The sequence below is a fragment of the Salvelinus alpinus genome, chromosome 28 (assembly GCF_045679555.1).
Source record: "Salvelinus alpinus chromosome 28, SLU_Salpinus.1, whole genome shotgun sequence".
Lineage (NCBI taxonomy): Eukaryota > Metazoa > Chordata > Actinopteri > Salmoniformes > Salmonidae > Salvelinus > Salvelinus alpinus.
In genome coordinates, this window is record NC_092113.1 from 45,105,144 (window position 1) to 45,130,427 (window position 25,284).

The 25,284-nt window shown below is 40.7% G+C and overlaps 1 protein-coding gene across 3 annotated transcripts in view; it reads left to right on the forward strand.

The window, feature by feature from the left end:
• tafazzin (tafazzin, phospholipid-lysophospholipid transacylase) overlaps positions 1-18,869 on the forward strand; it is a 45,854-nt gene extending 26,985 nt beyond the window's left edge. For 2 of the 3 annotated variants that reach the window (XM_071373272.1, XM_071373274.1), the window contains 4 exons: positions 7,808-7,870; positions 7,972-8,024; positions 8,621-8,698; positions 17,957-18,869. In XM_071373272.1, the coding sequence (XP_071229373.1) occupies positions 7,808-7,870; positions 7,972-8,024; positions 8,621-8,698; positions 17,957-18,058 (296 nt within the window). In that variant the 3' untranslated portion in view covers positions 18,059-18,869. The remainder of the gene's footprint in view (positions 1-7,807; positions 7,871-7,971; positions 8,025-8,620; positions 8,699-17,956) is intronic. The other variant, XM_071373273.1, reaches the window with a different exon arrangement.
• Positions 18,870-25,284: the final 6,415 nt, after the last annotated feature.

The window sequence follows — 25,284 nt, forward strand, 5'->3', positions numbered from 1 at the left end:
TACTGTTGGAGCTAGAAACACAAGCATTATATATTACTGTACTGTTGGAGCTAGAAACACAAGCATTATATATTACTGTACTGTTGGAGCTAGAAACACAAGCATTATATATTACTGTACTGTTGGAGCTAGAAACACAAGCATTATATATTACTGTACTGTTGGAGCTAGAAACACAAGCATTATATATTACTGTACTGTTGGAGCTAGAAACACAAGCGTTATATATTACTGTACTGTTGGAGCTAGAAACACAAGCATTATATATTACTGTACTGTTGGAGCTAGAAACACAAGCATTATATATTACTGTACTGTTGGAGCTAGAAACACAAGCATTATATATTACTGACTGTTGGAGCTAGAAACACAAGCATTATATATTACTGTACTGTTGGAGCTAGAAACACAAGAATTATATATTACTGTACTGTTGGAGCTAGAAACACAAGCATTATATATTACTGACTGTTGGAGCTAGAAACACAAGCATTATATATTACTGTACTGTTGGAGCTAGAAACACAAGAATTATATATTACTGTACTGTTGGAGCTAGAAACACAAGCATTATATATTACTGTACTGTTGGAGCTAGAAACACAAGCATTATATATTACTGACTGTTGGAGCTAGAAACACAAGCATTATATATTACTGAACTGTTGGAGCTAGAAACACAAGCATTATATATTACTGTACTGTTGGAGCTAGAAACACAAGCATTATATATTACTGTACTGTTGGAGCTAGAAACACAAGCATTATGTATTACTGTACTGTTGGAGCTAGAAACACAAGCATTATATATTACTGACTGTTGGAGCTAGAAACACAAGCATTATATATTACTGAACTGTTGGAGCTAGAAACACAAGCATTATATATTACTGTACTGTTGGAGCTAGAAACACAAGCATTATATATTACTGTACTGTTGGAGCTAGAAACACAAGCATTATATATTACTGTACTGTTGGAGCTAGAAACACAAGCATTATATATTACTGTACTGTTGGAGCTAGAAACACAAGCATTATATATTACTGTACTGTTGGAGCTAGAAACACAAGCATTATATATTACTGTACTGTTGGAGCTAGAAACACAAGCATTATATATTACTGACTGTTGGAGCTACTGTAGAAACACAAGCATTATATATTACTGTACTGTTGGAGCTGGAAACACAAGCATTATATATTACTGTACTGTTGGAGCTAGAAACACAAGCGTTATATATTACTGTACTGTTGGAGCTAGAAACACAAGCATTATATACTACTGTACTGTTGGAGCTAGAAACACAAGCATTATATATTACTGACTGTTGGAGCTAGAAACACAAGCATTATATATTACTGACTGTTGGAGCTACTGTAGAAACACAAGCATTATATATTACTGACTTTTGGAGCTAGAAACACAAGCATTATATATTACTGTACTGTTGGAGCTAGAAACACAAGCGTTATATATTACTGTACTGTTGGAGCTAGAAACACAAGCATTATATATTACTGTACTGTTGGAGCTAGAAACACAAGCATTATATATTACTGACTGTTGGAGCTAGAAACACAAGCATTATATATTACTGACTGTTGGAGCTAGAAACACAAGCATTATATATTACTGTACTGTTGGAGCTAGAAACACAAGAATTATATATTACTGTACTGTTGGAGCTAGAAACACAAGCATTATATATTACTGTACTGTTGGAGCTAGAAACACAAGCGTTATATATTACTGTACTGTTGGAGCTAGAAACACAAGCATTATATATTACTGTACTGTTGGAGCTAGAAACACAAGCATTATATATTACTGACTGTTGGAGCTAGAAACATGATATATTACTGTACTGTTGGAGCTAGAAACACAAGCATTATATATTACTGTACTGTTGGAGCTAGAAACACAAGCATTATATATTACTGTACTGTTGGAGCTAGAAACACAAGCGTTATATATTACTGTACTGTTGGAGCTAGAAACACAAGCATTATATATTACTGTACTGTTGGAGCTAGAAACACAAGCATTATATATTACTGTACTGTTGGAGCTACTGTAGAAACACAAGCATTATATATTACTGTACTGTTGGAGCTACTGTAGAAACACAAGCATTATGTATTACTGACTGTTGGAGCTAGAAACACAAGCATTATATATTACTGTACTGTTGGAGCTAGAAACACAAGCATTATATATTACTGTACTGTTGGAGCTAGAAACACAAGCATTATATATTACTGTACTGTTGGAGCTAGAAACACAAGCATTATATATTACTGACTGTTGGAGCTAGAAACACAAGCATTATATATTACTGACTGTTGGAGCTAGAAACACAAGCATTATATATTACTGTACTGTTGGAGCTAGAAACACAAGAATTATATATTACTGTACTGTTGGAGCTAGAAACACAAGCATTATATATTACTGTACTGTTGGAGCTAGAAACACAAGCGTTATATATTACTGTACTGTTGGAGCTAGAAACACAAGCATTATATATTACTGTACTGTTGGAGCTAGAAACACAAGCATTATATATTACTGACTGTTGGAGCTAGAAACATGATATATTACTGTACTGTTGGAGCTAGAAACACAAGCATTATATATTACTGTACTGTTGGAGCTAGAAACACAAGCATTATATATTACTGTACTGTTGGAGCTAGAAACACAAGCGTTATATATTACTGTACTGTTGGAGCTAGAAACACAAGCATTATATATTACTGTACTGTTGGAGCTAGAAACACAAGCATTATATATTACTGTACTGTTGGAGCTACTGTAGAAACACAAGCATTATATATTACTGTACTGTTGGAGCTACTGTAGAAACACAAGCATTATGTATTACTGACTGTTGGAGCTAGAAACACAAGCATTATATATTACTGTACTGTTGGAGCTAGAAACACAAGCATTATATATTACTGTACTGTTGGAGCTAGAAACACAAGCATTATATATTACTGTACTGTTGGAGCTAGAAACACAAGCGTTATATATTACTGTACTGTTGGAGCTAGAAACACAAGCATTATATATTACTGACTGTTGGAGCTAGAAACACAAGCATTATATATTACTGTACTGTTGGAGCTAGAAACACAAGCATTATATATTACTGTACTGTTGGAGCTAGAAACACAAGCATTATATATTACTGACTGTTGGAGCTAGAAACACAAGCATTATATATTACTGTACTGTTGGAGCTAGAAACACAAGAATTATATATTACTGTACTGTTGGAGCTAGAAACACAAGCATTATATATTACTGACTGTTGGAGCTAGAAACACAAGCATTATATATTACTGTACTGTTGGAGCTAGAAACACAAGAATTATATATTACTGTACTGTTGGAGCTAGAAACACAAGCATTATATATTACTGTACTGTTGGAGCTAGAAACACAAGCATTATATATTACTGACTGTTGGAGCTAGAAACACAAGCATTATATATTACTGAACTGTTGGAGCTAGAAACACAAGCATTATATATTACTGTACTGTTGGAGCTAGAAACACAAGCATTATATATTACTGTACTGTTGGAGCTAGAAACACAAGCATTATGTATTACTGTACTGTTGGAGCTAGAAACACAAGCATTATATATTACTGACTGTTGGAGCTAGAAACACAAGCATTATATATTACTGAACTGTTGGAGCTAGAAACACAAGGATTATATATTACTGTACTGTTGGAGCTAGAAACACAAGCATTATATATTACTGTACTGTTGGAGCTAGAAACACAAGCATTATATATTACTGTACTGTTGGAGCTAGAAACACAAGCATTATATATTACTGTACTGTTGGAGCTAGAAACACAAGCATTATATATTACTGTACTGTTGGAGCTAGAAACACAAGCATTATATATTACTGTACTGTTGGAGCTAGAAACACAAGCATTATATATTACTGTACTGTTGGAGCTAGAAACACAAGCATTATATATTACTGAACTGTTGGAGCTAGAAACACAAGCATTGTATATTACTGAACTGTTGGAGCTAGAAACACAAGCATTATATATTACTGTACTGTTGGAGCTAGAAACACAAGCATTATATATTACTGTACTGTTGGAGCTAGAAACACAAGCATTATATATTACTGTACTGTTGGAGCTAGAAACACAAGCATTATATATTACTGTACTGTTGGAGCTAGAAACACAAGCATTATATATTACTGTACTGTTGGAGCTAGAAACACAAGCATTATATATTACTGTACTGTTGGAGCTGGAAACACAAGCATTATATATTACTGTACTGTTGGAGCTAGAAACACAAGCATTAGATATTACTGTACTGTTGGAGCTAGAAACACAAGCATTATATATTACTGTACTGTTGGAGCTAGAAACACAAGCATTATATATTACTGACTGTTGGAGCTAGAAACACAAGCATTATATATTACTGTACTGTTGGAGCTAGAAACACAAGCATTATATATTACTGTACTGTTGGAGCTAGAAACACAAGCATTATATATTACTGACTGTTGGAGCTAGAAACACAAGCATTATATATTACTGTACTGTTGGAGCTAGAAACACAAGCATTATATATTACTGTACTGTTGGAGCTAGAAACACAAGCATTATGTATTACTGTACTGTTGGAGCTAGAAACACAAGCATTATATATTACTGTACTGTTGGAGCTAGAAACACAAGCATTATATATTACTGTACTGTTGGAGCTAGAAACACAAGCATTAGATATTACTGTACTGTTGGAGCTAGAAACACAAGCATTATATATTACTGTACTGTTGGAGCTAGAAACACAAGCATTAGATATTACTGTACTGTTGGAGCTAGAAACACAAGCATTATATATTACTGTACTGTTGGAGCTAGAAACACAAGCATTATATATTACTGACTGTTGGAGCTAGAAACACAAGCATTATATATTACTGTACTGTTGGAGCTAGAAACACAAGAATTATATATTACTGTACTGTTGGAGCTAGAAACACAAGCATTATATATTACTGACTGTTGGAGCTAGAAACACAAGCATTATATATTACTGTACTGTTGGAGCTAGAAACACAAGCATTATATATTACTGTACTGTTGGAGCTAGAAACACAAGCATTATATATTACTGTACTGTTGGAGCTAGAAACACAAGCATTATATATTACTGTACTGTTGGAGCTAGAAACACAAGCATTATATATTACTGTACTGTTGGAGCTAGAAACACAAGCATTATATATTACTGTACTGTTGGAGCTAGAAACACAAGCATTATATATTACTGTACTGTTGGAGCTAGAAACACAAGCATTATATATTACTGTACTGTTGGAGCTGGAAACACAAGCGTTATATATTACTGTACTGTTGGAGCTAGAAACACAAGCGTTATATATTACTGTACTGTTGGAGCTAGAAACACAAGCATTATATATTACTGTACTGTTGGAGCTAGAAACACAAGCATTATATATTACTGTACTGTTGGAGCTAGAAACACAAGCATTATATATTACTGTACTGTTGGAGCTAGAAACACAAGCATTATATATTACTGAACTGTTGGAGCTAGAAACACAAGCATTATATATTACTGAACTGTTGGAGCTAGAAACACAAGCATTATGTATTACTGTACTGTTGGAGCTGGAAACACAAGCATTATATATTACTGACTGTTGGAGCTAGAAACACAAGCATTATATATTACTGACTGTTGGAGCTAGAAACACAAGCATTATATATTACTGTACTGTTGGAGCTGGAAACACAAGCATTATATATTACTGACTGTTGGAGCTAGAAACACAAGCATTATATATTACTGTACTGTTGGAGCTGGAAACACAAGCATTATATATTACTGAACTGTTGGAGCTAGAAACACAAGCATTATATATTACTGTACTGTTGGAGCTAGAAACACAAGCATTATATATTACTGTACTGTTGGAGCTGGAAACACAAGCATTATATATTACTGTACTGTTGGAGCTAGAAACACAAGCATTAGATATTACTGTACTGTTGGAGCTAGAAACACAAGCATTATATATTACTGTACTGTTGGAGCTAGAAACACAAGCATTATATATTACTGACTGTTGGAGCTAGAAACACAAGCATTATATATTACTGTACTGTTGGAGCTAGAAACACAAGCATTATATATTACTGTACTGTTGGAGCTGGAAACACAAGCATTATATATTACTGTACTGTTGGAGCTAGAAACACAAGCATTATATATTACTGTACTGTTGGAGCTAGAAACACAAGCATTATATATTACTGTACTGTTGGAGCTAGAAACACAAGCATTATATATTACTGTACTGTTGGAGCTGGAAACACAAGCATTATATATTACTGTACTGTTGGAGCTAGAAACACAAGCATTATATATTACTGTACTGTTGGAGCTAGAAACACAAGCATTATATATTACTGTACTGTTGGAGCTAGAAACACAAGCATTATATATTACTGTACTGTTGGAGCTAGAAACACAAGCATTATATATTACTGTACTGTTGGAGCTAGAAACACAAGCATTATGTATTACTGACTGTTGGAGCTAGAAACACAAGCATTATATATTACTGACTGTTGGAGCTAGAAACACAAGCATTATATATTACTGTACTGTTGGAGCTGGAAACACAAGCATTATATATTACTGACTGTTGGAGCTAGAAACACAAGCATTATATATTACTGTACTGTTGGAGCTAGAAACACAAGCATTATATATTACTGTACTGTTGGAGCTAGAAACACAAGCATTATATATTACTGTACTGTTGGAGCTAGAAACACAAGCGTTATATATTACTGTACTGTTGGAGCTAGAAACACAAGCATTATATATTACTGACTGTTGGAGCTAGAAACACAAGCATTATATATTACTGTACTGTTGGAGCTAGAAACACAAGCATTATATATTACTGTACTGTTGGAGCTAGAAACACAAGCATTATATATTACTGTACTGTTGGAGCTAGAAACACAAGCATTATATATTACTGTACTGTTGGAGCTAGAAACACAAGCATGATATATTACTGTACTGTTGGAGCTGGAAACACAAGCATTATATATTACTGACTGTTGGAGCTAGAAACACAAGCATTATATATTACTGTACTGTTGGAGCTAGAAACACAAGCATTATATATTACTGTACTGTTGGAGCTAGAAACACAAGCATTATATATTACTGTACTGTTGGAGCTAGAAACACAAGCATTATATATTACTGTACTGTTGGAGCTAGAAACACAAGCATTATATATTACTGTACTGTTGGAGCTAGAAACACAAGCATTATATATTACTGTACTGTTGGAGCTGGAAACACAAGCATTATATATTACTGTTGGAGCTAGAAACACAAGCATTATATATTACTGTTGGAGCTAGAAACACAAGCATTATATATTACTGTACTGTTGGAGCTAGAAACACAAGCATTATATATTACTGTTGGAGCTAGAAACACAAGCATTATATATTACTGTACTGTTGGAGCTAGAAACACAAGCATTATATATTACTGTACTGTTGGAGCTAGAAACACAAGCATTATATATTACTGACTGTTGGAGCTAGAAACACAAGCATTATATATTACTGTACTGTTGGAGCTAGAAACACAAGCATTAGATATTACTCACTCATTTCGCTGTAGCTGCGATAACATCTGTTAATCTGTGCACGTGACCAATAAACTTTGATTTGTATGTGTTTCAGGTGTGGGCCGTCTTATAGCAGAGTGCTCCCTTAACCCTGTTATTCTCCCTGTGTGGCATGTAGGTGAGTTACACCCCCCACACACACACACTCTGACCACTAACACACACCATGCACACACTTTGCGCACACGTTTTAACTTGTGTTCAATATTCCTGTCTCAGGTATGAGTGATGTCTTGCCCAATGAGCGACCCTACATCCCTCGTACTGGACAGGTGAGAACAAACACACACACACTGGACAGAGACTCTCTCTCTCTCACACACACACTGGACAGAGACTCTCTCTCTCACACACACACACTGGACAGAGACTCTCTCTCTCACACACACACACACTGGACGGATACACACACACACACACACTGGACAGAGTCTCTCTCTCTCACACACACACACACTGGACAGAGACTCTCTCTCTCACACACACACACTGGACAGATACACACACACACACACTGGACAGAGACTCTCTCTCTCTCACACACACACACACACACACTGGACGGATACACACACACACACACACACACACACTGGACAGAGTCTCTCTCTCTCACACACACACACTGGACGGATACACACACAAACACACACACACTGGACAGAGTCTCTCTCTCACACACACACACACACTGGACGGATACACACACACACACACACACTGGACAGAGACTCTCTCTCTCTCTCTCTCTCACACACACACACACACACACACACACACACACACACACACTGGACAGAGAGAGAGAGACACACATACACCCTGACCTCTAACCCTTAACCTCTAACGCCTGACCTCTGTGTTGTAGAGAATCACAGTCCTGATAGGGAATCCATTTACAGTCAAAGACCTTCTGGAGTCACTCCGACAACAGCAGAAGAGCCAGGTGAACACACACACACACACACACACACACACACACACACACACACACACAGGTCAGGGAGACACAGGTCAGACAGTACACACTGGGGTAGGACTAAAGACAGTACACACTGGGGTAGGACTAAAGACAGTACACACTGGGGTAGGACTAAAGACAGTACACACTAGGGTAGGACTAAAGACAGTACACACTAGGGTAAGACTAAAGACAGTACACACTGGGGTAGGACTAAAGACAGTACACACTGGGGTAGGACTAAAGACAGTACACACTAGGGTAGGACTAAAGACAGTACACACTAGGGTAGGACTAAAGACAGTACACACTAGGGTAGGACTAAAGACAGTACATACTTGGGTAGGATTAAAGACAGTACACACTAGGGTAGGACTAAAGACAGTACATACTGGGGTAGGATTAAAGACAGTACACACTAGGGTAGGACTAAAGACAGTACACACTGGGGTAGGACTAAAGACAGTACACACTGGGGTAGGACTAAAGACAGTACACACTGGGGTAGGACTAAAGACAGTACACACTTGGGTAGGACTAAAGACAGTACACACTGGGATAGGATTAAAGACAGTACACACTAGGGTAGGACTAAAGACAGTACACACTGGGGTAGGACTAAAGACAGTACACACTGGGGTAGGACTAAAGACAGTACACACTGGGGTAGGACTAAAGACAGTACATACTGGGGTAGGATTAAAGACAGTACACACTAGGGTAGGACTAAAGACAGTACATACTGGGGTAGGATTAAAGACAGTACACACTAGGGTAGGACTAAAGACAGTACACACTGGGGTAGGACTAAAGACAGTACACACTGGGGTAGGACTAAAGACAGTACACACTGGGGTAGGACTAAAGACAGTACACACTGGGGTAGGACTAAAGACAGTACACACTTGGGTAGGACTAAAGACAGTACACACTGGGGTAGGATTAAAGACAGTACACACTAGGGTAGGACTAAAGACAGTACACACTGGGGTAGGACTAAAGACAGTACACACTGGGGTAGGACTAAAGACAGTACACACTGGGGTAGGACTAAAGACAGTACACACTGGGGTAGGACTAAAGACAGTACGCACTAGGGTAGGACTAAAGACAGTACACACTGGGGTAGAACTAAAGACAGTACGCACTGGGGTAGGACTAAAGACAGTACACACTGGGGTAGGACTAAAGACAGTACACACTGGGGTAGGACTAAAGACAGTACACACTGGGGTAGGACTAGAGACAGTACGCACTGGGGTAGGACTAAAGACAGTACACACTGGGGTAGGACTAAAGACAATACACACTGGGGTAGGACTAAAGACAGTACACACTGGGGTAGGACTAAAGACAGTACACACTGGGGTAGGACTAAAGACAGTACGCACTGGGGTAGGACTAAAGACAGTACACACTAGGGTAGGACTAACTACACCCCAAAAAAACATCTGGGTCAGATGGTTTATACCCTTTCTTCTTTAAGGTTGCTGCCCCTATCATCGCCAAGCCTACAGTATCTCCAACCTTTTTAACCTGTCTCTCCTCTCTGGGGAGGTTCCCATTACTTGGAAGGCAGCCACAGTTCGTCTTTTATTTAAAGGGGGAGATCAATCTGATCCTAACTGTTAAAGGCCTATTTCTATGTTGCCCTGTTTATCAAAAGTGTTGGAAAAACGTGTCAATAATCAACTGACTGGCTTTCTTGATGTCTGTAGTATTCTCTCTGTTATGCAATCTGGTTTCAGGTTATGGATGTGTCACTGCAACCTTAAAAGGTCCTCAATGATGTCACCATTGTCCTTGATTCTAAGCAATATTGTGCTGCTATTGACTTGGCCAAAGCGTTTGATACGGTAGACTATTACATTATTTTGGGCCGGCTAAGGAGTATTGGTGTCTCTGAGGGGTCTTTGCCCTTGTTTGCTAACTACCTCTCTCAAAGAGTGCAGTGTATAAAGTCAGAAAATCTGCTGTCTCAGCCACTGCCTGTCACCAAGGGAGTACCCCAAGGCTTGGTCTTAGGTCCCACGCTCTTCTCAATTTACATCAACAACATAGCTCAGGCAGTAGGAAGCTCTCTCATCCATTTATATGCAGATGATACAGTCTTATACTCAGCTGGACCCTCCCCAGATTTCGTGTTAAACGCTCTACAACAAAGCTTTCTTAGTGTCCAACAAGCTTTCTCTACCCTTAACCTTGTTCTGAACACCTCCAAAACAAAGGTCACGTGGTTTGGTAAGAAGAATGCCCCTCTTCCCACCGGTGTGATTACTACCTCTGAAGGTTTAGAGCTTGAGGTTGTCACCTCATACAAGTACTTGGGAGTATGGCTAGACGGTACACTGTCCTTCTCTCAGCACATATCAAAGCTGCAGGCTAAAGTTAAATCTAGACTTGGTTTCCTCTATCGTAATCGCTCCTCTTTCACCCCAGCTGCCAAACTAACACTGATTCAGATGACCATCCTACCCATGCTAGATTACGGAGACATAATTTATAGATCGGCAGGTAATGGTGCTCTCGAGAGGCTAGATGTTCTTTACCATTCGGCCATCAGATTTGCCACCAATGCTCCTTATAGGACACATCACTGCACTCTGTACTCCTCTGTAAACTGGTCATCTCTGTATACCCGTCGCAAGACCCACTGGTTGATGCTTATTTATAAAACCCTCTTAGGCCTCACTCCCCCCTATCTAAGATATCTACTGCAGCCCTCATCCTCCACAAACAACACCCGTTCTGCCAGTCACATTCTGTTAAAGGTCCCCAAAGCACACACATCCCTGGGTCGCTCCTCTTTTCAGTTCGCTGTACCTAGCGACTGGAACGAGCTGCAACAAACACTCAAACTGGACAGTTTTATCTCAATCTCTTCATTCAAAGACTCAATCATGGACACTCTTACTGACAGTTGTGACTGCTATTGTGCCCAATAATATTTGTACCCTGTTTTGTGCTGCTACCATGTTGTGTTGCTACCATGTTGTTGTCATGTTGTGTTGCTACCATGTTGTTGTCATGTTGTGTTGCTACCATGCTGTGTTATGTGTTGCTGCCTTGCTACTTTGTCTTAGTAGGTCTCTCTTTATGTAGTGTTGTGTTGTCTCTCTTGTCGTGATGTGTGTTTTGTCGTATATTTTTTTTTAAATTTATGTTTATTTTTAATCCCATTCCCCGTCCCCGCAGGAGGCCTTTTGCTTTTTGGTAGGCCGTCATTGTAAATAAGAATTTGTTCTTAACTGACTTGCCTAGTTAAATAAAAAATCTAAAGAAATGTTCACTCTGTCAATAAGGTTAGTATTGTGGAGTAACTACAATGTTGTTGATCCATCCTCAGTTATCTCCTATCACAGCCATTAAACTCTGTAACTGTTTTAAAGTCACCATTGGCCTCGTGCTGAAATCCCTGAGCGGTTTCCTTACTCTCTGGCAACTGAGTTAGGAAGGGCGCCTGTATCTTTGTAGTGACTGGGTGTAATTAATAACTTCAACATGTTCAAAGGGATATTCTGTCTGCTTTTTACATTTTTACCCATCTACCAATTGGTGCCCTTCTTTGCGAGGCATTGGAAAACCTCCCTGATCTTTGTGCTCGAATCTGTGCTTGAAATTCCCTGTTCGACTGAGGGACCTTACAGATAATTGTATGTGTGGGATGAGGTAGTCATTAAGAACCCCTGTTGATTCTTTAGAGTCTAAGACGTTGGGGGAGGGGTGGTGCTAAACGGACATGTTTTAAGACGATCATAGTATGGATCATTTAGCCATTTGATTTAGAATGTTAGGACACCTTTAGGTATAAAAAAAATACAAATAATGATTTCATAAAATATTTAATTTTGGCATTTAAATATTACTACATTGAATAACACATTCATAAATGGTGAAAAGGACAGTAAATAATAAATCCAAAGACACAAGATTCTGAAGTAAATCTACACATATTTAACCCCATTATTTGAGTTGACACAAAACTACCTTCATACTTCCATGAGTTGTTTTTTTAACTACATTCAGATGAGTCCTGTCGTAGAGCAAAACGGAGAAAACCATCGTGTTCGTGAGAGTCTCCCCTTTCCATTGAGTGGTCCTGATAGTTTTTAGGTCAAACCGTTCGGACGCTACAGACATCGTCTCTAACTATGTCACCTTTCATCGCAGATGCGGAAGTGCGTGGATTGAGACGCACCCAATGCAACAATATCTCTCTAGATTAAACTGGCAGATTCTGATCGGGATTTTGACGGTGCGTCAATCGACTCGGGGTTAAATACTATTATTACACACACAGAGTAAATCCATGCCACTTATGTGACTTGTTAAGTACATTTTTACTCCTGAACTTATTTAGGTTTGCCATAACAAAGAGGTTGAATACTTATTGGCTCAAAACATTTCAGCTTTTCATAAAACATAATTCCACTTTGACATTATGGGGTATTGTGTGTAAGCCAGTGTCGTGTTTTTCTTTTCTCTCAATGTCATCCATTTTAAATTCAGCCTGTAACACAACAATGTGGAAAAAGTCAAGGAGTGTGAATACTTGCTTTGCCCCCCAGGCAGGCAAATCGAATGTGATGTTTATTGATAGTTGGCTCTGGCATCTTCCCCAATATTTGGAACCAAGGACTGATCACCCCAATCCACAAAAGTGGAGACATTCAACCCCAATAACTACCGTGGGATATGCGTCAACAGCAACCTTGGGAAAATCCTCTTCATTAACAGCAGACTCCTACATTTCCTCAGTGAAAACAATGTCCTGAGCAAATGTCAAATTGGCTTTTTACCAAAATGGGTGGCAGGTAGCCTAGTGGTTAGAGCAGGTAGCCTAGTGGTTAGAGCGTTGGACTAGTAACTGAAAGGTTGCAAGTTCCAATCCCCGAGCGGACATGGTATAAATCTGTCGTTCTGCCCCTGAACAAGGCAGTTAACCCACTGTTCCTAGGCCGTCATTGAAAATAAGAATTTGTTCTTAAATGCCTATTGGATATATTTGCCTAGTTAAATTTAAAAAAATAAATAAAAAATACCCTACGACAGAACACATATTCACCCTGCACATCCTAATTTGACAAACAAACCAAAAAAAGGCATGCTTTGTTGATTTCAAAAAAGCTTTTGGCTGAATTTGGCATGAGGGTCTGCTTTACAAGTTGATGGAAAGCGGTGATGGGGGGAAATACGACAAAATGTACATGAACAATCCATGTACACAAACAACAACAAGTGTTAAAATTGGCAAAAAAACACTGATTTTTATTATTATTATTTTACACGTCCGTGGGGTGACAGGAAGTCCGTTTAACTATCATTGTAAGTAAGAATTTGTATTTAATTAGGCAAGTCAATTAAGAAAAGGTTACGTTTAAAAAACAAATTTAAACTTACTCTTTAAAGTTGTAATAGTAGAATCCACAAGGTGCAATTTCTATATTGGGTATTACATCATCAGTTCCTCTTGTCATTACAGACCTTAAAGATATTTATAACTTGTCAGAAATGTCCAGATCAACTAGCCCATGCCAGCTACCGTTTTTATAGTTACTTTTTTTTAGCCTATAGATAATGTTGTAATTGTTTGTCACTCAAATATCACATGAATGGCCTCCCGGGTGGCACAGTGGTCTAGGGCACTGCATCGCAGTGCTAGCTGCGCCACCAGAGTCTCTGGGTTCGCGCCCAGGCTCTGTCGCAGCCGGCCGCGACCGGGAGGTCCGTGGGGCGACGCACAATTGGCATAGGGATATCCCCAGGCTCCATATCCTTGTCTCATCGCGCTCCAGCGACTCCTGTGGCGGGCCAGGCGCAGTGCGCGCTAACCAAGGGGGCCAGGTACACGGTGTTTCCTCCGACACATTGGTGCGGCTGGCTTCCGGGTTGGAGGCGCGCTGTGTTAAGAAGCAGTGCGGCTTGGTTGGGTTGTGCTTCGGAGGACGCATGGCTTTCGACCTTCGTCTCTCCTGAGCCCGTACGGGAGTTGTAGCGATGAGACAAGATAGTAATTACTACCGATTGGATACCACGAAAATTGGGGAGAAAATGGGATAAAATTAAAATTAAAATTAAAATCACATGAATACACATTAAATGTATATAAAGTATATAATTGCAAGAAAATTTGCTTTAAAACTGCTAAATGTTGTTTTCACCCCATGACAAAATGTGTAGAATTGCAGGAAATAAGCTTTAAACCTGTAAAATTCTCTCCGCCAGTAAGAGGAACGGTTTGTCATGAACAGTGCTTGCCATAGAAATAGAAATAGATGTGGTGCGACAGCTCGCGCGGGATGTTCCCCAATGCTGGAACGGGGGCCCAGAGCGAAAACGTTTGAGAACCACTGCTCTAGGGCAACAGTGTCTAGATATCATTTGTATTCGTGGTCCTGGCAACTGGACCTTTTTTGGAACACCATTATTTTTGTCTTACTGAAATTTCCTGTCAGGGCCCAGGTCTGACAGAATCTGTGCAGAAGATCTAGGTGCTGCTGTAGGCCCTCCTTGGTTGGGGACAGATCTAGGTGCTGCTGTAGACCCTCCTTGGTTGGGGACAGATCTAGGTGCTGCTGTAGGCCCTCCTTGGTTGGGGACAGATCTAGGTGCTGCTGTAGACCCTCCTTGGTTGGGGACAGATCTAGGTGCTGCTGTAGGCCCTCCTTGGTTGGGGACAGATCTAGGTGCTGCTGTAGGCCCTCCTTGGTTGGGGACAGATCTAGGTGCTGCTGTAGGCCCTCCTTGGTTGGGGACAGATCTAGGTGCTGCTGTAGGCCCTCCTTGGTTGGGGACAGATCTAGGTGCTGCTGTAGGCCCTCCTTGGTTGGGGACAGAAGCCCCAGATTATCTGAAAACAGTAGACATTTGATTTCTGAGTCCGGTAGGTTAAGGCTGGGTGCTTGTAGACTGTTTTAGTGCCCTTGCCAATTCTTTGATCATTTAAATATTTTTTATTTTATTTAACCTTTATTTAACTAGGCAAGTCAGTTAAGAACAAATTCTTATTTACAATGACGTCCTACCGGAGAACAGTGGGTTAACTGCCTTGTTCAGGGGCAGAATGACAGATTTGTACCTTGTCAGCTCTGGGATTCGATCCAGCAACCTTTCGGTTACTGGCCCAACGCTCTAACCACTAGGCTACCTGCTGCCCCATGAGTAAGTTTAAAGCCCTAAGGGGCGTGCCCCTCAGTTTGAGCACACAAAAAACGACACACCTCGGCCTAAACATCAGCGCCACAGGTAACTTCCACAAAGCTGTGAACGAGGCAAGAAGGGCCTTCCATGCAATCAAAAGGAACATAAAATTCAACATACTAATTAGGATCTGTCTAAAAATACTTTAATCAGTTCTAGAACCATTGCCCTTTATGGTTGTGAGGTGTGGAGTCCGCTCACCATTTAAACAGATAAAAATACACATTATGGAACAGCGGGGACTGTGAAGTAACACAAACATAGTCACAATAACATACACACTATACACACGTACACATGGATTTTGTGTTGTATATATATGATAGTAGAGTAGGGTCCTGAGGGCACACACTCAATGTGAAATCTGTTGTTAATGTTCCTGGACCCCAGGAAGAGCATCTGCTGCCTTGACAGGAACTAATGGGGATCCATAATAAACCCCAGGAAGAGTAGCTGCTGCCCTGGCAGGAACTAATGGGGATCCATAATAAACCACGGGAAGAGTAGCTGCTGCCTTGACAGGAACTAATGGGGATACATAATAAACCCCAGGAAGAGCTGCTGCTGCCTTGGCAGGAACTAATGGGGATCCATAATAAACCCCAGGAAGAGTAGCTGCTGCCTTGACAGGAACTAATGGGGATCCATAATAAACCCCAGGAAGAGTAGCTGCTGCCTTGGCAGGAACTAATGTGGACCCATAATAAACCACAGGAAGAGTAGCTGCTGCCTTGGCTGGAACTAATGGGGATCCATAATAAACCACGGGAAGAGTAGCTGCTGCCTTGACAGGAACTAATGGGGATACATAATAAACCCCAGGAAGAGCTGCTGCTGCCTTGGCAGGAACTAATGGGGATCCATAATAAACCCCAGGAAGAGTAGCTGCTGCCTTGACAGGAACTAATGGGGATCCATAATAAACCCCAGGAAGAGTAGCTGCTGCCTTGGCAGGAACTAATGGGGATCCATAATAAACCCCAGGAAGAGTAGCTGCTGCCTTGGCAGGAACTAATGGGGATCCATAATAAACCCCAGGAAGAGTAGCTGCTGCCTTGGCAGGAACTAATGTGGACCCATAATAAACCACAGGAAGAGTAGCTGCTGCCTTGGCTGGAACTAATGGGGATCCATAATAAACCCCAGGAAGAGTAGCTGCTGCCTTGACAGGAACTAATGGGGATCCATAATAAACCCCAGGAAGAGCTGCTGCTGCCTTGGCAGGAACTAATGGGGATCCATAATAAACCCCAGGAAGAGTAGCTGCTGCCTTGACAGGAACTAATGGGGATCCATAATAAACCCCAGGAAGAGTAGCTGCTGCCTTGACAGGAACTAATGGGGATCCATAATAAACCCCAGGAAGAGCTGCTGCTGCCTTGGCAGGAACTAATGGGGATCCATAATAAACCCCAGGAAGAGTAGCTGCTGCCTTGACAGGAACTAATGGGGATCCATAATAAACCCCAGGAAGAGTAGCTGCTGCCTTGGCAGGAACTAATGGGGATCCATAGTAAATGCAAATACCAACCAAGAACTCACAAAATGGGACAAACACCAAATTGAGATTTTGCATGCAGAATTCTGCAAAAACATCCTCAGTGTACAACACAAAACCACAAATAATGCATGCAGAGTAGAATGAGCTGCACTTCCTAACCTCCTGCCCAATGTATGACCATATTAGAGAGACTACCCTGAAGAGATGAGTCTTCAGTAAAGACTTAAAGGTTGAGACCGAGTCTGCGTCTCTCACATGGATAGGCAGACCATTCCATAAAATGGAGCTCTATAAGAGAAAGCCCTGCCTCCAGCTGTTTGCTTAGAAATTATAGGGACAGTAAGGAGGCCTGCGTCATGTGACCGTAGCGTACGTGTAGGTATGTACGGCAGGACCAAATCGGAAAGATAGGTAGGAGCCAGCCCATGTAATGCTTTGTAGGTTAGCAGTAAAACCTTGAAATCAGCTCTAGCCTTAACAGGAAGCCAGAGGCTAGCACTGGAGTAATATGATCACATTTTTGGTTGTACTCCATCACACAGATGGAGATGAGGAAGGCCCTGACAGATTCCATCCAGGAGGAGTTTCGTAGCCTGCGGACCAAGGCTGAGGCTCTCCACCAGCGGGTACAGACCACTACCTGAGCCCCAGGCTCCAGCCCGGCCTCCACACCTGGACCCTACCCTAACCTCAGGGTACCAACTCAATATAGAGTGGACAAAGAGACTGACTGTATACACACACACACACAAACAGTAAACTATATTCACACACACACACACCTGTGCCTCATAGTGTGTGCAGTCCAACCTGCTGTCTGATAAGCCAGTGGTCACCAATGTGATAATTGCAAGGAGAATCCTGCGATGCCCCTCAAAAATCATTCAGGCAACGCTGAGAAAACATTGTTCTTTGCTTCATGTTTGAAACCAATTCAATGGGAATGTCCATAGAGCCAATGTTGTGTTTAACAGGCATTGTACTAACTGTCCAGTTCCCTCCCGTGTTATGAAGTCACGTGACACTCACCTCTGTCCCCACGGTAACAGCAGAACTAGGAGTAGTGGAGTGAAGTGTGGTGCCCACGGTAACAGCAGAACTAGGAGTAGTGGAGTGAAGTGTGGTTCCCACGGTAACAGAACTATGAGTAGTAGAGAAGTGAAATGTGGTTCTGATCCTCTGGCAGCTTAGCAGGAACTGGCAGCTACAGCCAGGAAAAACTACGGGTCCTAATCACAAATCCTTTCACTTTGTGCCCTCAATCTCTCTCTCTATTGTACTCTGTTTCTCTCCCGTTCTCCATCTCTGTTTCTCTCCCGTTCTCCATCTCTCTCACCTGATCCCTCCTGTTGTACTGTTATGCATCCTCGGTTCAGTCATCTCTGATCTCTATTGATCACATATCTATTACTGTGATTGAAACAATGACACCAATAAAGTACTGCATTTTGTTCATTTCTGATGTGTGTATTGTAGGAATACTGTTAACTGTAATGACTTGGGCAGATGCGTTTGGACATCAGTGAATCATGGAAGACATCGAAGAACTATTTTGTCACACTCACCTTTCCTACAGACAATTAGGATCAATTAAAGCCATGTGCCACGTTATTTGGTATATTTTTTGCTCTACAGTTTACCCACCTTTTGCAGAAAAATTCATTAAAAGTATAGGGAGTGTTACTTTTTATCAGAGTTTACCCCCCCCCCTTTTTTTACCACTACATAACTAAACCAACACACATTCCCTCTAAAATCAAAGAGTATTTGTTCAATCTGAATATTTGACAAACCTAACATAATAGATTGGACTTGTTTGAGGCGAAAGCATCTACTACAGCCGAGAATCAGACACGGATGTGGTTTTCCAACAGCAAGGCCCAGAGCATCGTGGCAGTGCTGCCATTGTTTAGAACACTGTTTCTTTATAATGAGCAATATGCCTCCAACACCCATCACACTCAAACTGAAAATATATGTGGACATTTTACAATCAATTGGTTCATTTTAAAATTTCCACAGTATACATTAATTGCAGCAAAGTTGGTTTTGGTTCACATGGGTCAAAACAACAACAAAAACAGATGATTGGTTGACAATAGAGCCCCCCACTATCCAGGCGGTGGCTGCAAGATGACGCTGGTGGAGAGCACAGAGATTGAAGACTCATCTTTGTATCTGTGACATCATAGCTTCTGTGACATCGTAGCTTCTGTGACATCGTAGCTTCTGTGACATCATGGGCAGCGTCATGAAGACTTATCTCCATTTTAAAGTTGTAAATGTTCTTCCTCACAATTGGCTGATCCACCCTGATGACCCGGTTGGACAACAGGGTCACCAGGAGGGATCAGCCACCCAGTTGACTACATTAAGATGGTGACGTTCTCAATGGCGCTGCCCGTGCTAATACGGCCTTTTGGCCACTAGAGGCCTCTACCATTCTCTATGATGAAGAGCAACTGCCCAAACTGGCAGTCGACTGCAGTCTAAACTTCGACTTGTAGGTGCAAGTCTGACTATTTTTATCCCCACAATGCAACACACTTTGAAAGGCTGTGACTATCAACTTGACAAAAGTGATTTGTTAAAACGCACCCATTCTCAACTGGGAAATCTCAGACTTCAGTGAGTTTAAGACAACTGGGAACTTAAGACATGAAGGTCAGTCAATCCGGAAAATGTCAAGAACTTTGAACGTTTCTTCAAGTGCAGTCGCAAAAACCATCAAGCGCTTTGATGAAACTGGCTCTCATGAGGACCGCCACAGGAAAGGAAGACCCAGAGATACCTCTGCTGCAGAGGATACGTTCATTAGAGTTACCAGCCTCAGAAATTACAGCCCAAGTAAATGCTTCACAGAGTTCAAGTAACAGACACATCTCAACATCAACTGTTCAGAGGAGACTGTGAATCAGACCTTCATGGTCGAATTTCTGCAAAGAAACCACAACTAAAGGACACCAATAATAAGGAGAGACTTGCTTGGGCCAAGAAACACGAGCAATGGACATTAGACCGGTGGAAAGCTGTCCTTTGGTCTAGAGTCCAAGTTGGAGATTTTTGGTTCCAACCTCCGTGTCTTTGTGAGTCGCAGTGAGGGTGAACGGATGATCTCCGCATGTGTATTTCCCACCGTGAAGCATGGAGGACGAGGTGTTATGGTGTGGGGGTGCTTTGCTGGTGACATTGTGATTTATTTAGAATTCAAGGCACACTTAACCAGCATGGCTCCCACAGCATTCTCTTCAACCTCAGGAGGCTGAAAAAATGTGGCTTGTCACCAAAAACCCTCACTAACTTTTACAGGTGCACAATTGAGAGCATCCTGTCGGGCTGTATCACCGCCTGCTATGGCAACTGCACCGCCCTCAACCGCAAGGCTCTCCAGAGGGTGGTGCGGTCTGCACAACGCATCACCGGGGGCAAACTTCCTGCCCTCCATGACACCTACAGCACCCGATGTCACAGGAAGGCCAAAAAGATCAAGGACAACAACCACCCGAGCCACTGCCTGTTCACCCCGCTATCATCCAGAAGGCAAGGTCAGTACAGATGCATCAAAGCTGGGACAGAGAGATTGAAAAACAGCTTATTCCTCAAAGCCATCAGATTGTTAAACAGCCACCACTAGCACAGAGAGGCAACTGCTTACCTACAGACTTGATATCATTGGCCACTTTAATAAATGGAACACTAGTCACTTTAATAATGTTTACATATCTCTCATTACTCATCTCATATGTATATACTGCATTCTGTATCTTTCACTATCTATTCTTTACTATCTATTGCATCTTAGCTGCTCTGTCACTGCTCATCAATATATTTTATATTTATATATTCTCATCCCATTCATTTACTAGATTGTGTGTATTAGGTTTTGTTGTGTAATTGTTAGATATTAGGTTTTGTTGTGGAATTGTTAATTATGACCTGTTAGATACTACTGCACTGTTGGATCTAGAAGCATTTCACTACACTCACAATAACGTCTGCTAACCACGTGTATATGACCAATAACATCTGCTAGCCATGTGTATGTGACCAATAACATCTGCTAACCATGTGTATGTGACCAATAACATCTGCTAACCAGGTGTATGTGACCAATAACATCTGCTAACCACGTGTATGTGACCAATAACATCTGCTAACCATGTGTATGTGACCAATAACATCTGCTAACCATGTGTATGTGACCAATAACATCTGCTAACCATGTGTATGTGACCAATAACATCTGCTAACCAGGTGTATGTGACCAATAACATCTGCTAGCCATGTGTATGTGACCAATAACATCTGCTAACCATGTGTATGTGACCAATAACATCTGCTAGCCATGTGTATGTGACCAATAACATCTGCTAACCATGTGTATGTGACCAATAACATCTGCTAACCAGGTGTATGTGACCAATAACATCTGCTAACCATGTGTATGTGACCAATAACATCTGCTAACCATGTGTATGTGACCAATAACATCTGCTAACCATGTGTTTGTGACCAATAACATCTGCTAACCATGTGACCAATAACATCTGCTAACCATGTGTATGTGACCAATAACATCTGCTAACCATGTGTATGTGACCAATAACATCTGCTAACCATGTGTATATGACCAATAACATCTGTTAGCCATGTGTATGTGACCAATAACATCTGCTAACCATGTGTATGTGACCAATAACATCTGCTAACCAGGTGTATGTGACCAATAACATCTGCTAACCATGTGTATGTGACCAATAACATCTGCTAACCATGTGTATGTGACCAATAACATCTGCTAACCATGTGTATGTGACCAATAACATCTGCTAACCATGTGTATGTGACCAATAACATCTGCTAACCATGTGTATGTGACCAATAACATCTGCTAACCAGGTGTATATGACCAATAACATCTGCTAGCCATGTGTATGTGACCAATAACATCTGCTAACCATGTGTATGTGACCAATAACATCTGCTAGCCATGTGTATGTGACCAATAACATCTGCTAACCATGTGTATGTGACCAATAACATCTGCTAACCAGGTGTATGTGACCAATAACATCTGCTAACCATGTGTATGTGACCAATAACATCTGCTAACCATGTGTATGTGACCAATAACATCTGCTAACCATGTGTATATGACCAATAACATCTGTTAGCCATGTGTATGTGACCAATAACATCTGCTAACCATGTGTATGTGACCAATAACATCTGCTAACCAGGTGTATGTGACCAATAACATCTGCTAACTATGTGTTTGTGACCAATAACATCTGCTAACCATGTGACCAATAACATCTGCTAACCATGTGTATGTGACCAATAACATCTGCTAACCATGTGTTTGTGACCAATAACATCTGCTAACCATGTGACCAATAACATCTGCTAACCATGTGTATGTGACCAATAACATCTGCTAACCATGTGTATGTGACCAATAACATCTGCTAACCATGTGTATATGACCAATAACATCTGTTAGCCATGTGTATGTGACCAATAACATCTGCTAACCATGTGTATGTGACCAATAACATCTGCTAACCAGGTGTATGTGACCAATAACATCTGCTAACCATGTGTATGTGACCAATAACATCTGCTAACCATGTGTATGTGACCAATAACATCTGCTAGCCATGTGTATGTGACCAATAACATCTGCTAACCATGTGTATGTGACCAATAACATCTGCTAACCATGTGTATGTGACCAATAACATCTGCTAACCAGGTGTATGTGACCAATAACATCTGCTAACCATGTGTATGTGACCAATAACATCTGCTAACCATGTGTATGTGACCAATAACATCTGCTAGCCATGTGTATGTGACCAATAACATCTGCTAACCATGTGACCAATAACATCTGCTAACCATGTGTATGTGACCAATAACATCTGCTAACCAGGTGTATGTGACCAATAACGTCTGCTAACCAGGTGTATGTGACCAATAACACCTGCTAACCAGGTGTATGGACCAATAACATCTGCTAACCAGGTGTATGTGACCAATAACATCTGCTAACCAGGTGTATGTGACCAATAACATCTGCTAACCAGGTGTATGTGACCAATAACATCTGCTAACCAGGTGTATGTGACCAATAACATCTGCTAACCAGGTGTATGTGACCAATAACATCTGCTAACCATGTGTATATGACCAATAACATCTGCTAGCCATGTGTATGTGACCAATAACTAACCATGTGACCAATAACCTAATGTGACCAATAACATCTGCTAACCATGTGTATGTGACCAATAACATCTGCTAACCATGTGTATGTGACCAATAACATCTGCTAACCATGTGTATGTGACCAATAACATCTGCTAACCATGTGACCAATAACATCTGCTAACCATGTGACCAATAACATCTGCTAACCATGTGACCAATAACATCTGCTAACCATGTGACCAATAACATCTGCTAACCATGTGTATGTGACCAATAACGTCTGCTAACCATGTGACCAATAACATCTGCTAACCATGTGACCAATAACATCTGCGAAACATGTGACCAATAACATCTGCTAACCATGTGACCAATAACATCTGCTAACCATGTGACCAATAACATCTGCTAACCATGTGTATGTGACCAATAACATCTGCTAACCAGGTGTATGTGACCAATAACGTCTGCTAACCAGGTGTATGTGACCAATAACACCTGCTAACCAGGTGTATGTGACCAATAACATCTGCTAACCAGGTGTATGTGACCAATAACATCTGCTAACCAGGTGTATGTGACCAATAACATCTGCTAACCAGGTGTATGTGACCAATAACATCTGCTAACCATGTGTATATGACCAATAACATCTGCTAGCCATGTGTATGTGACCAATAACATCTGCTAACCATGTGACCAATAACATATACTAACCATGTGACCAATAACATCTGCTAACCATGTGTATGTGACCAATAACATCTGCTAACCATGTGTATGTGACCAATAACATCTGCTAACCATGTGTATGTGACCAATAACATCTGCTAACCATGTGACCAATAACATCTGCTAACCATGTGACCAATAACATCTGCTAACCATGTGACCAATAACATCTGCTAACCATGTGACCAATAACATCTGCTAACCATGTGTATGTGACCAATAACGTCTGCTAACCATGTGACCAATAACATCTGCTAACCATGTGACCAATAACATCTGCGAAACATGTGACCAATAACATCTGCTAACCATGTGACCAATAACATCTGCTAACCATGTGACCAATAACATCTGCTAACCATGTGACCAATAACATCTGCTAACCATGTGACCAATAACATCTGCTAACCATGTGACCATTAACATCTGCTAACCATGTGTATGTGACCAATAACATATGCTAACCAGGTGTATGTGACCAATAACGTCTGCTAACCAGGTGTATGTGACCAATAACACCTGCTAACCAGGTGTATGGACCAATAACATCTGCTAACCAGGTGTATGTGACCAATAACATCTGCTAACCAGGTGTATGTGACCAATAACATCTGCTAACCAGGTGTATGTGACCAATAACACCTGCTAACCATGTGTATGTGACCAATAACATCTGCTAACCAGGTGTATGTGACCAATAACGTCTGCTAACCAGGTGTATGTGACCAATAACACCTGCTAACCAGGTGTATGGACCAATAACATCTGCTAACCAGGTGTATGTGACCAATAACATCTGCTAACCAGGTGTATGTGACCAATAACATCTGCTAACCAGGTGTATGTGACCAATAACATCTGCTAACCATGTGACCAATAACATATACTAACCATGTGACCAATAACATCTGCTAACCATGTGTAT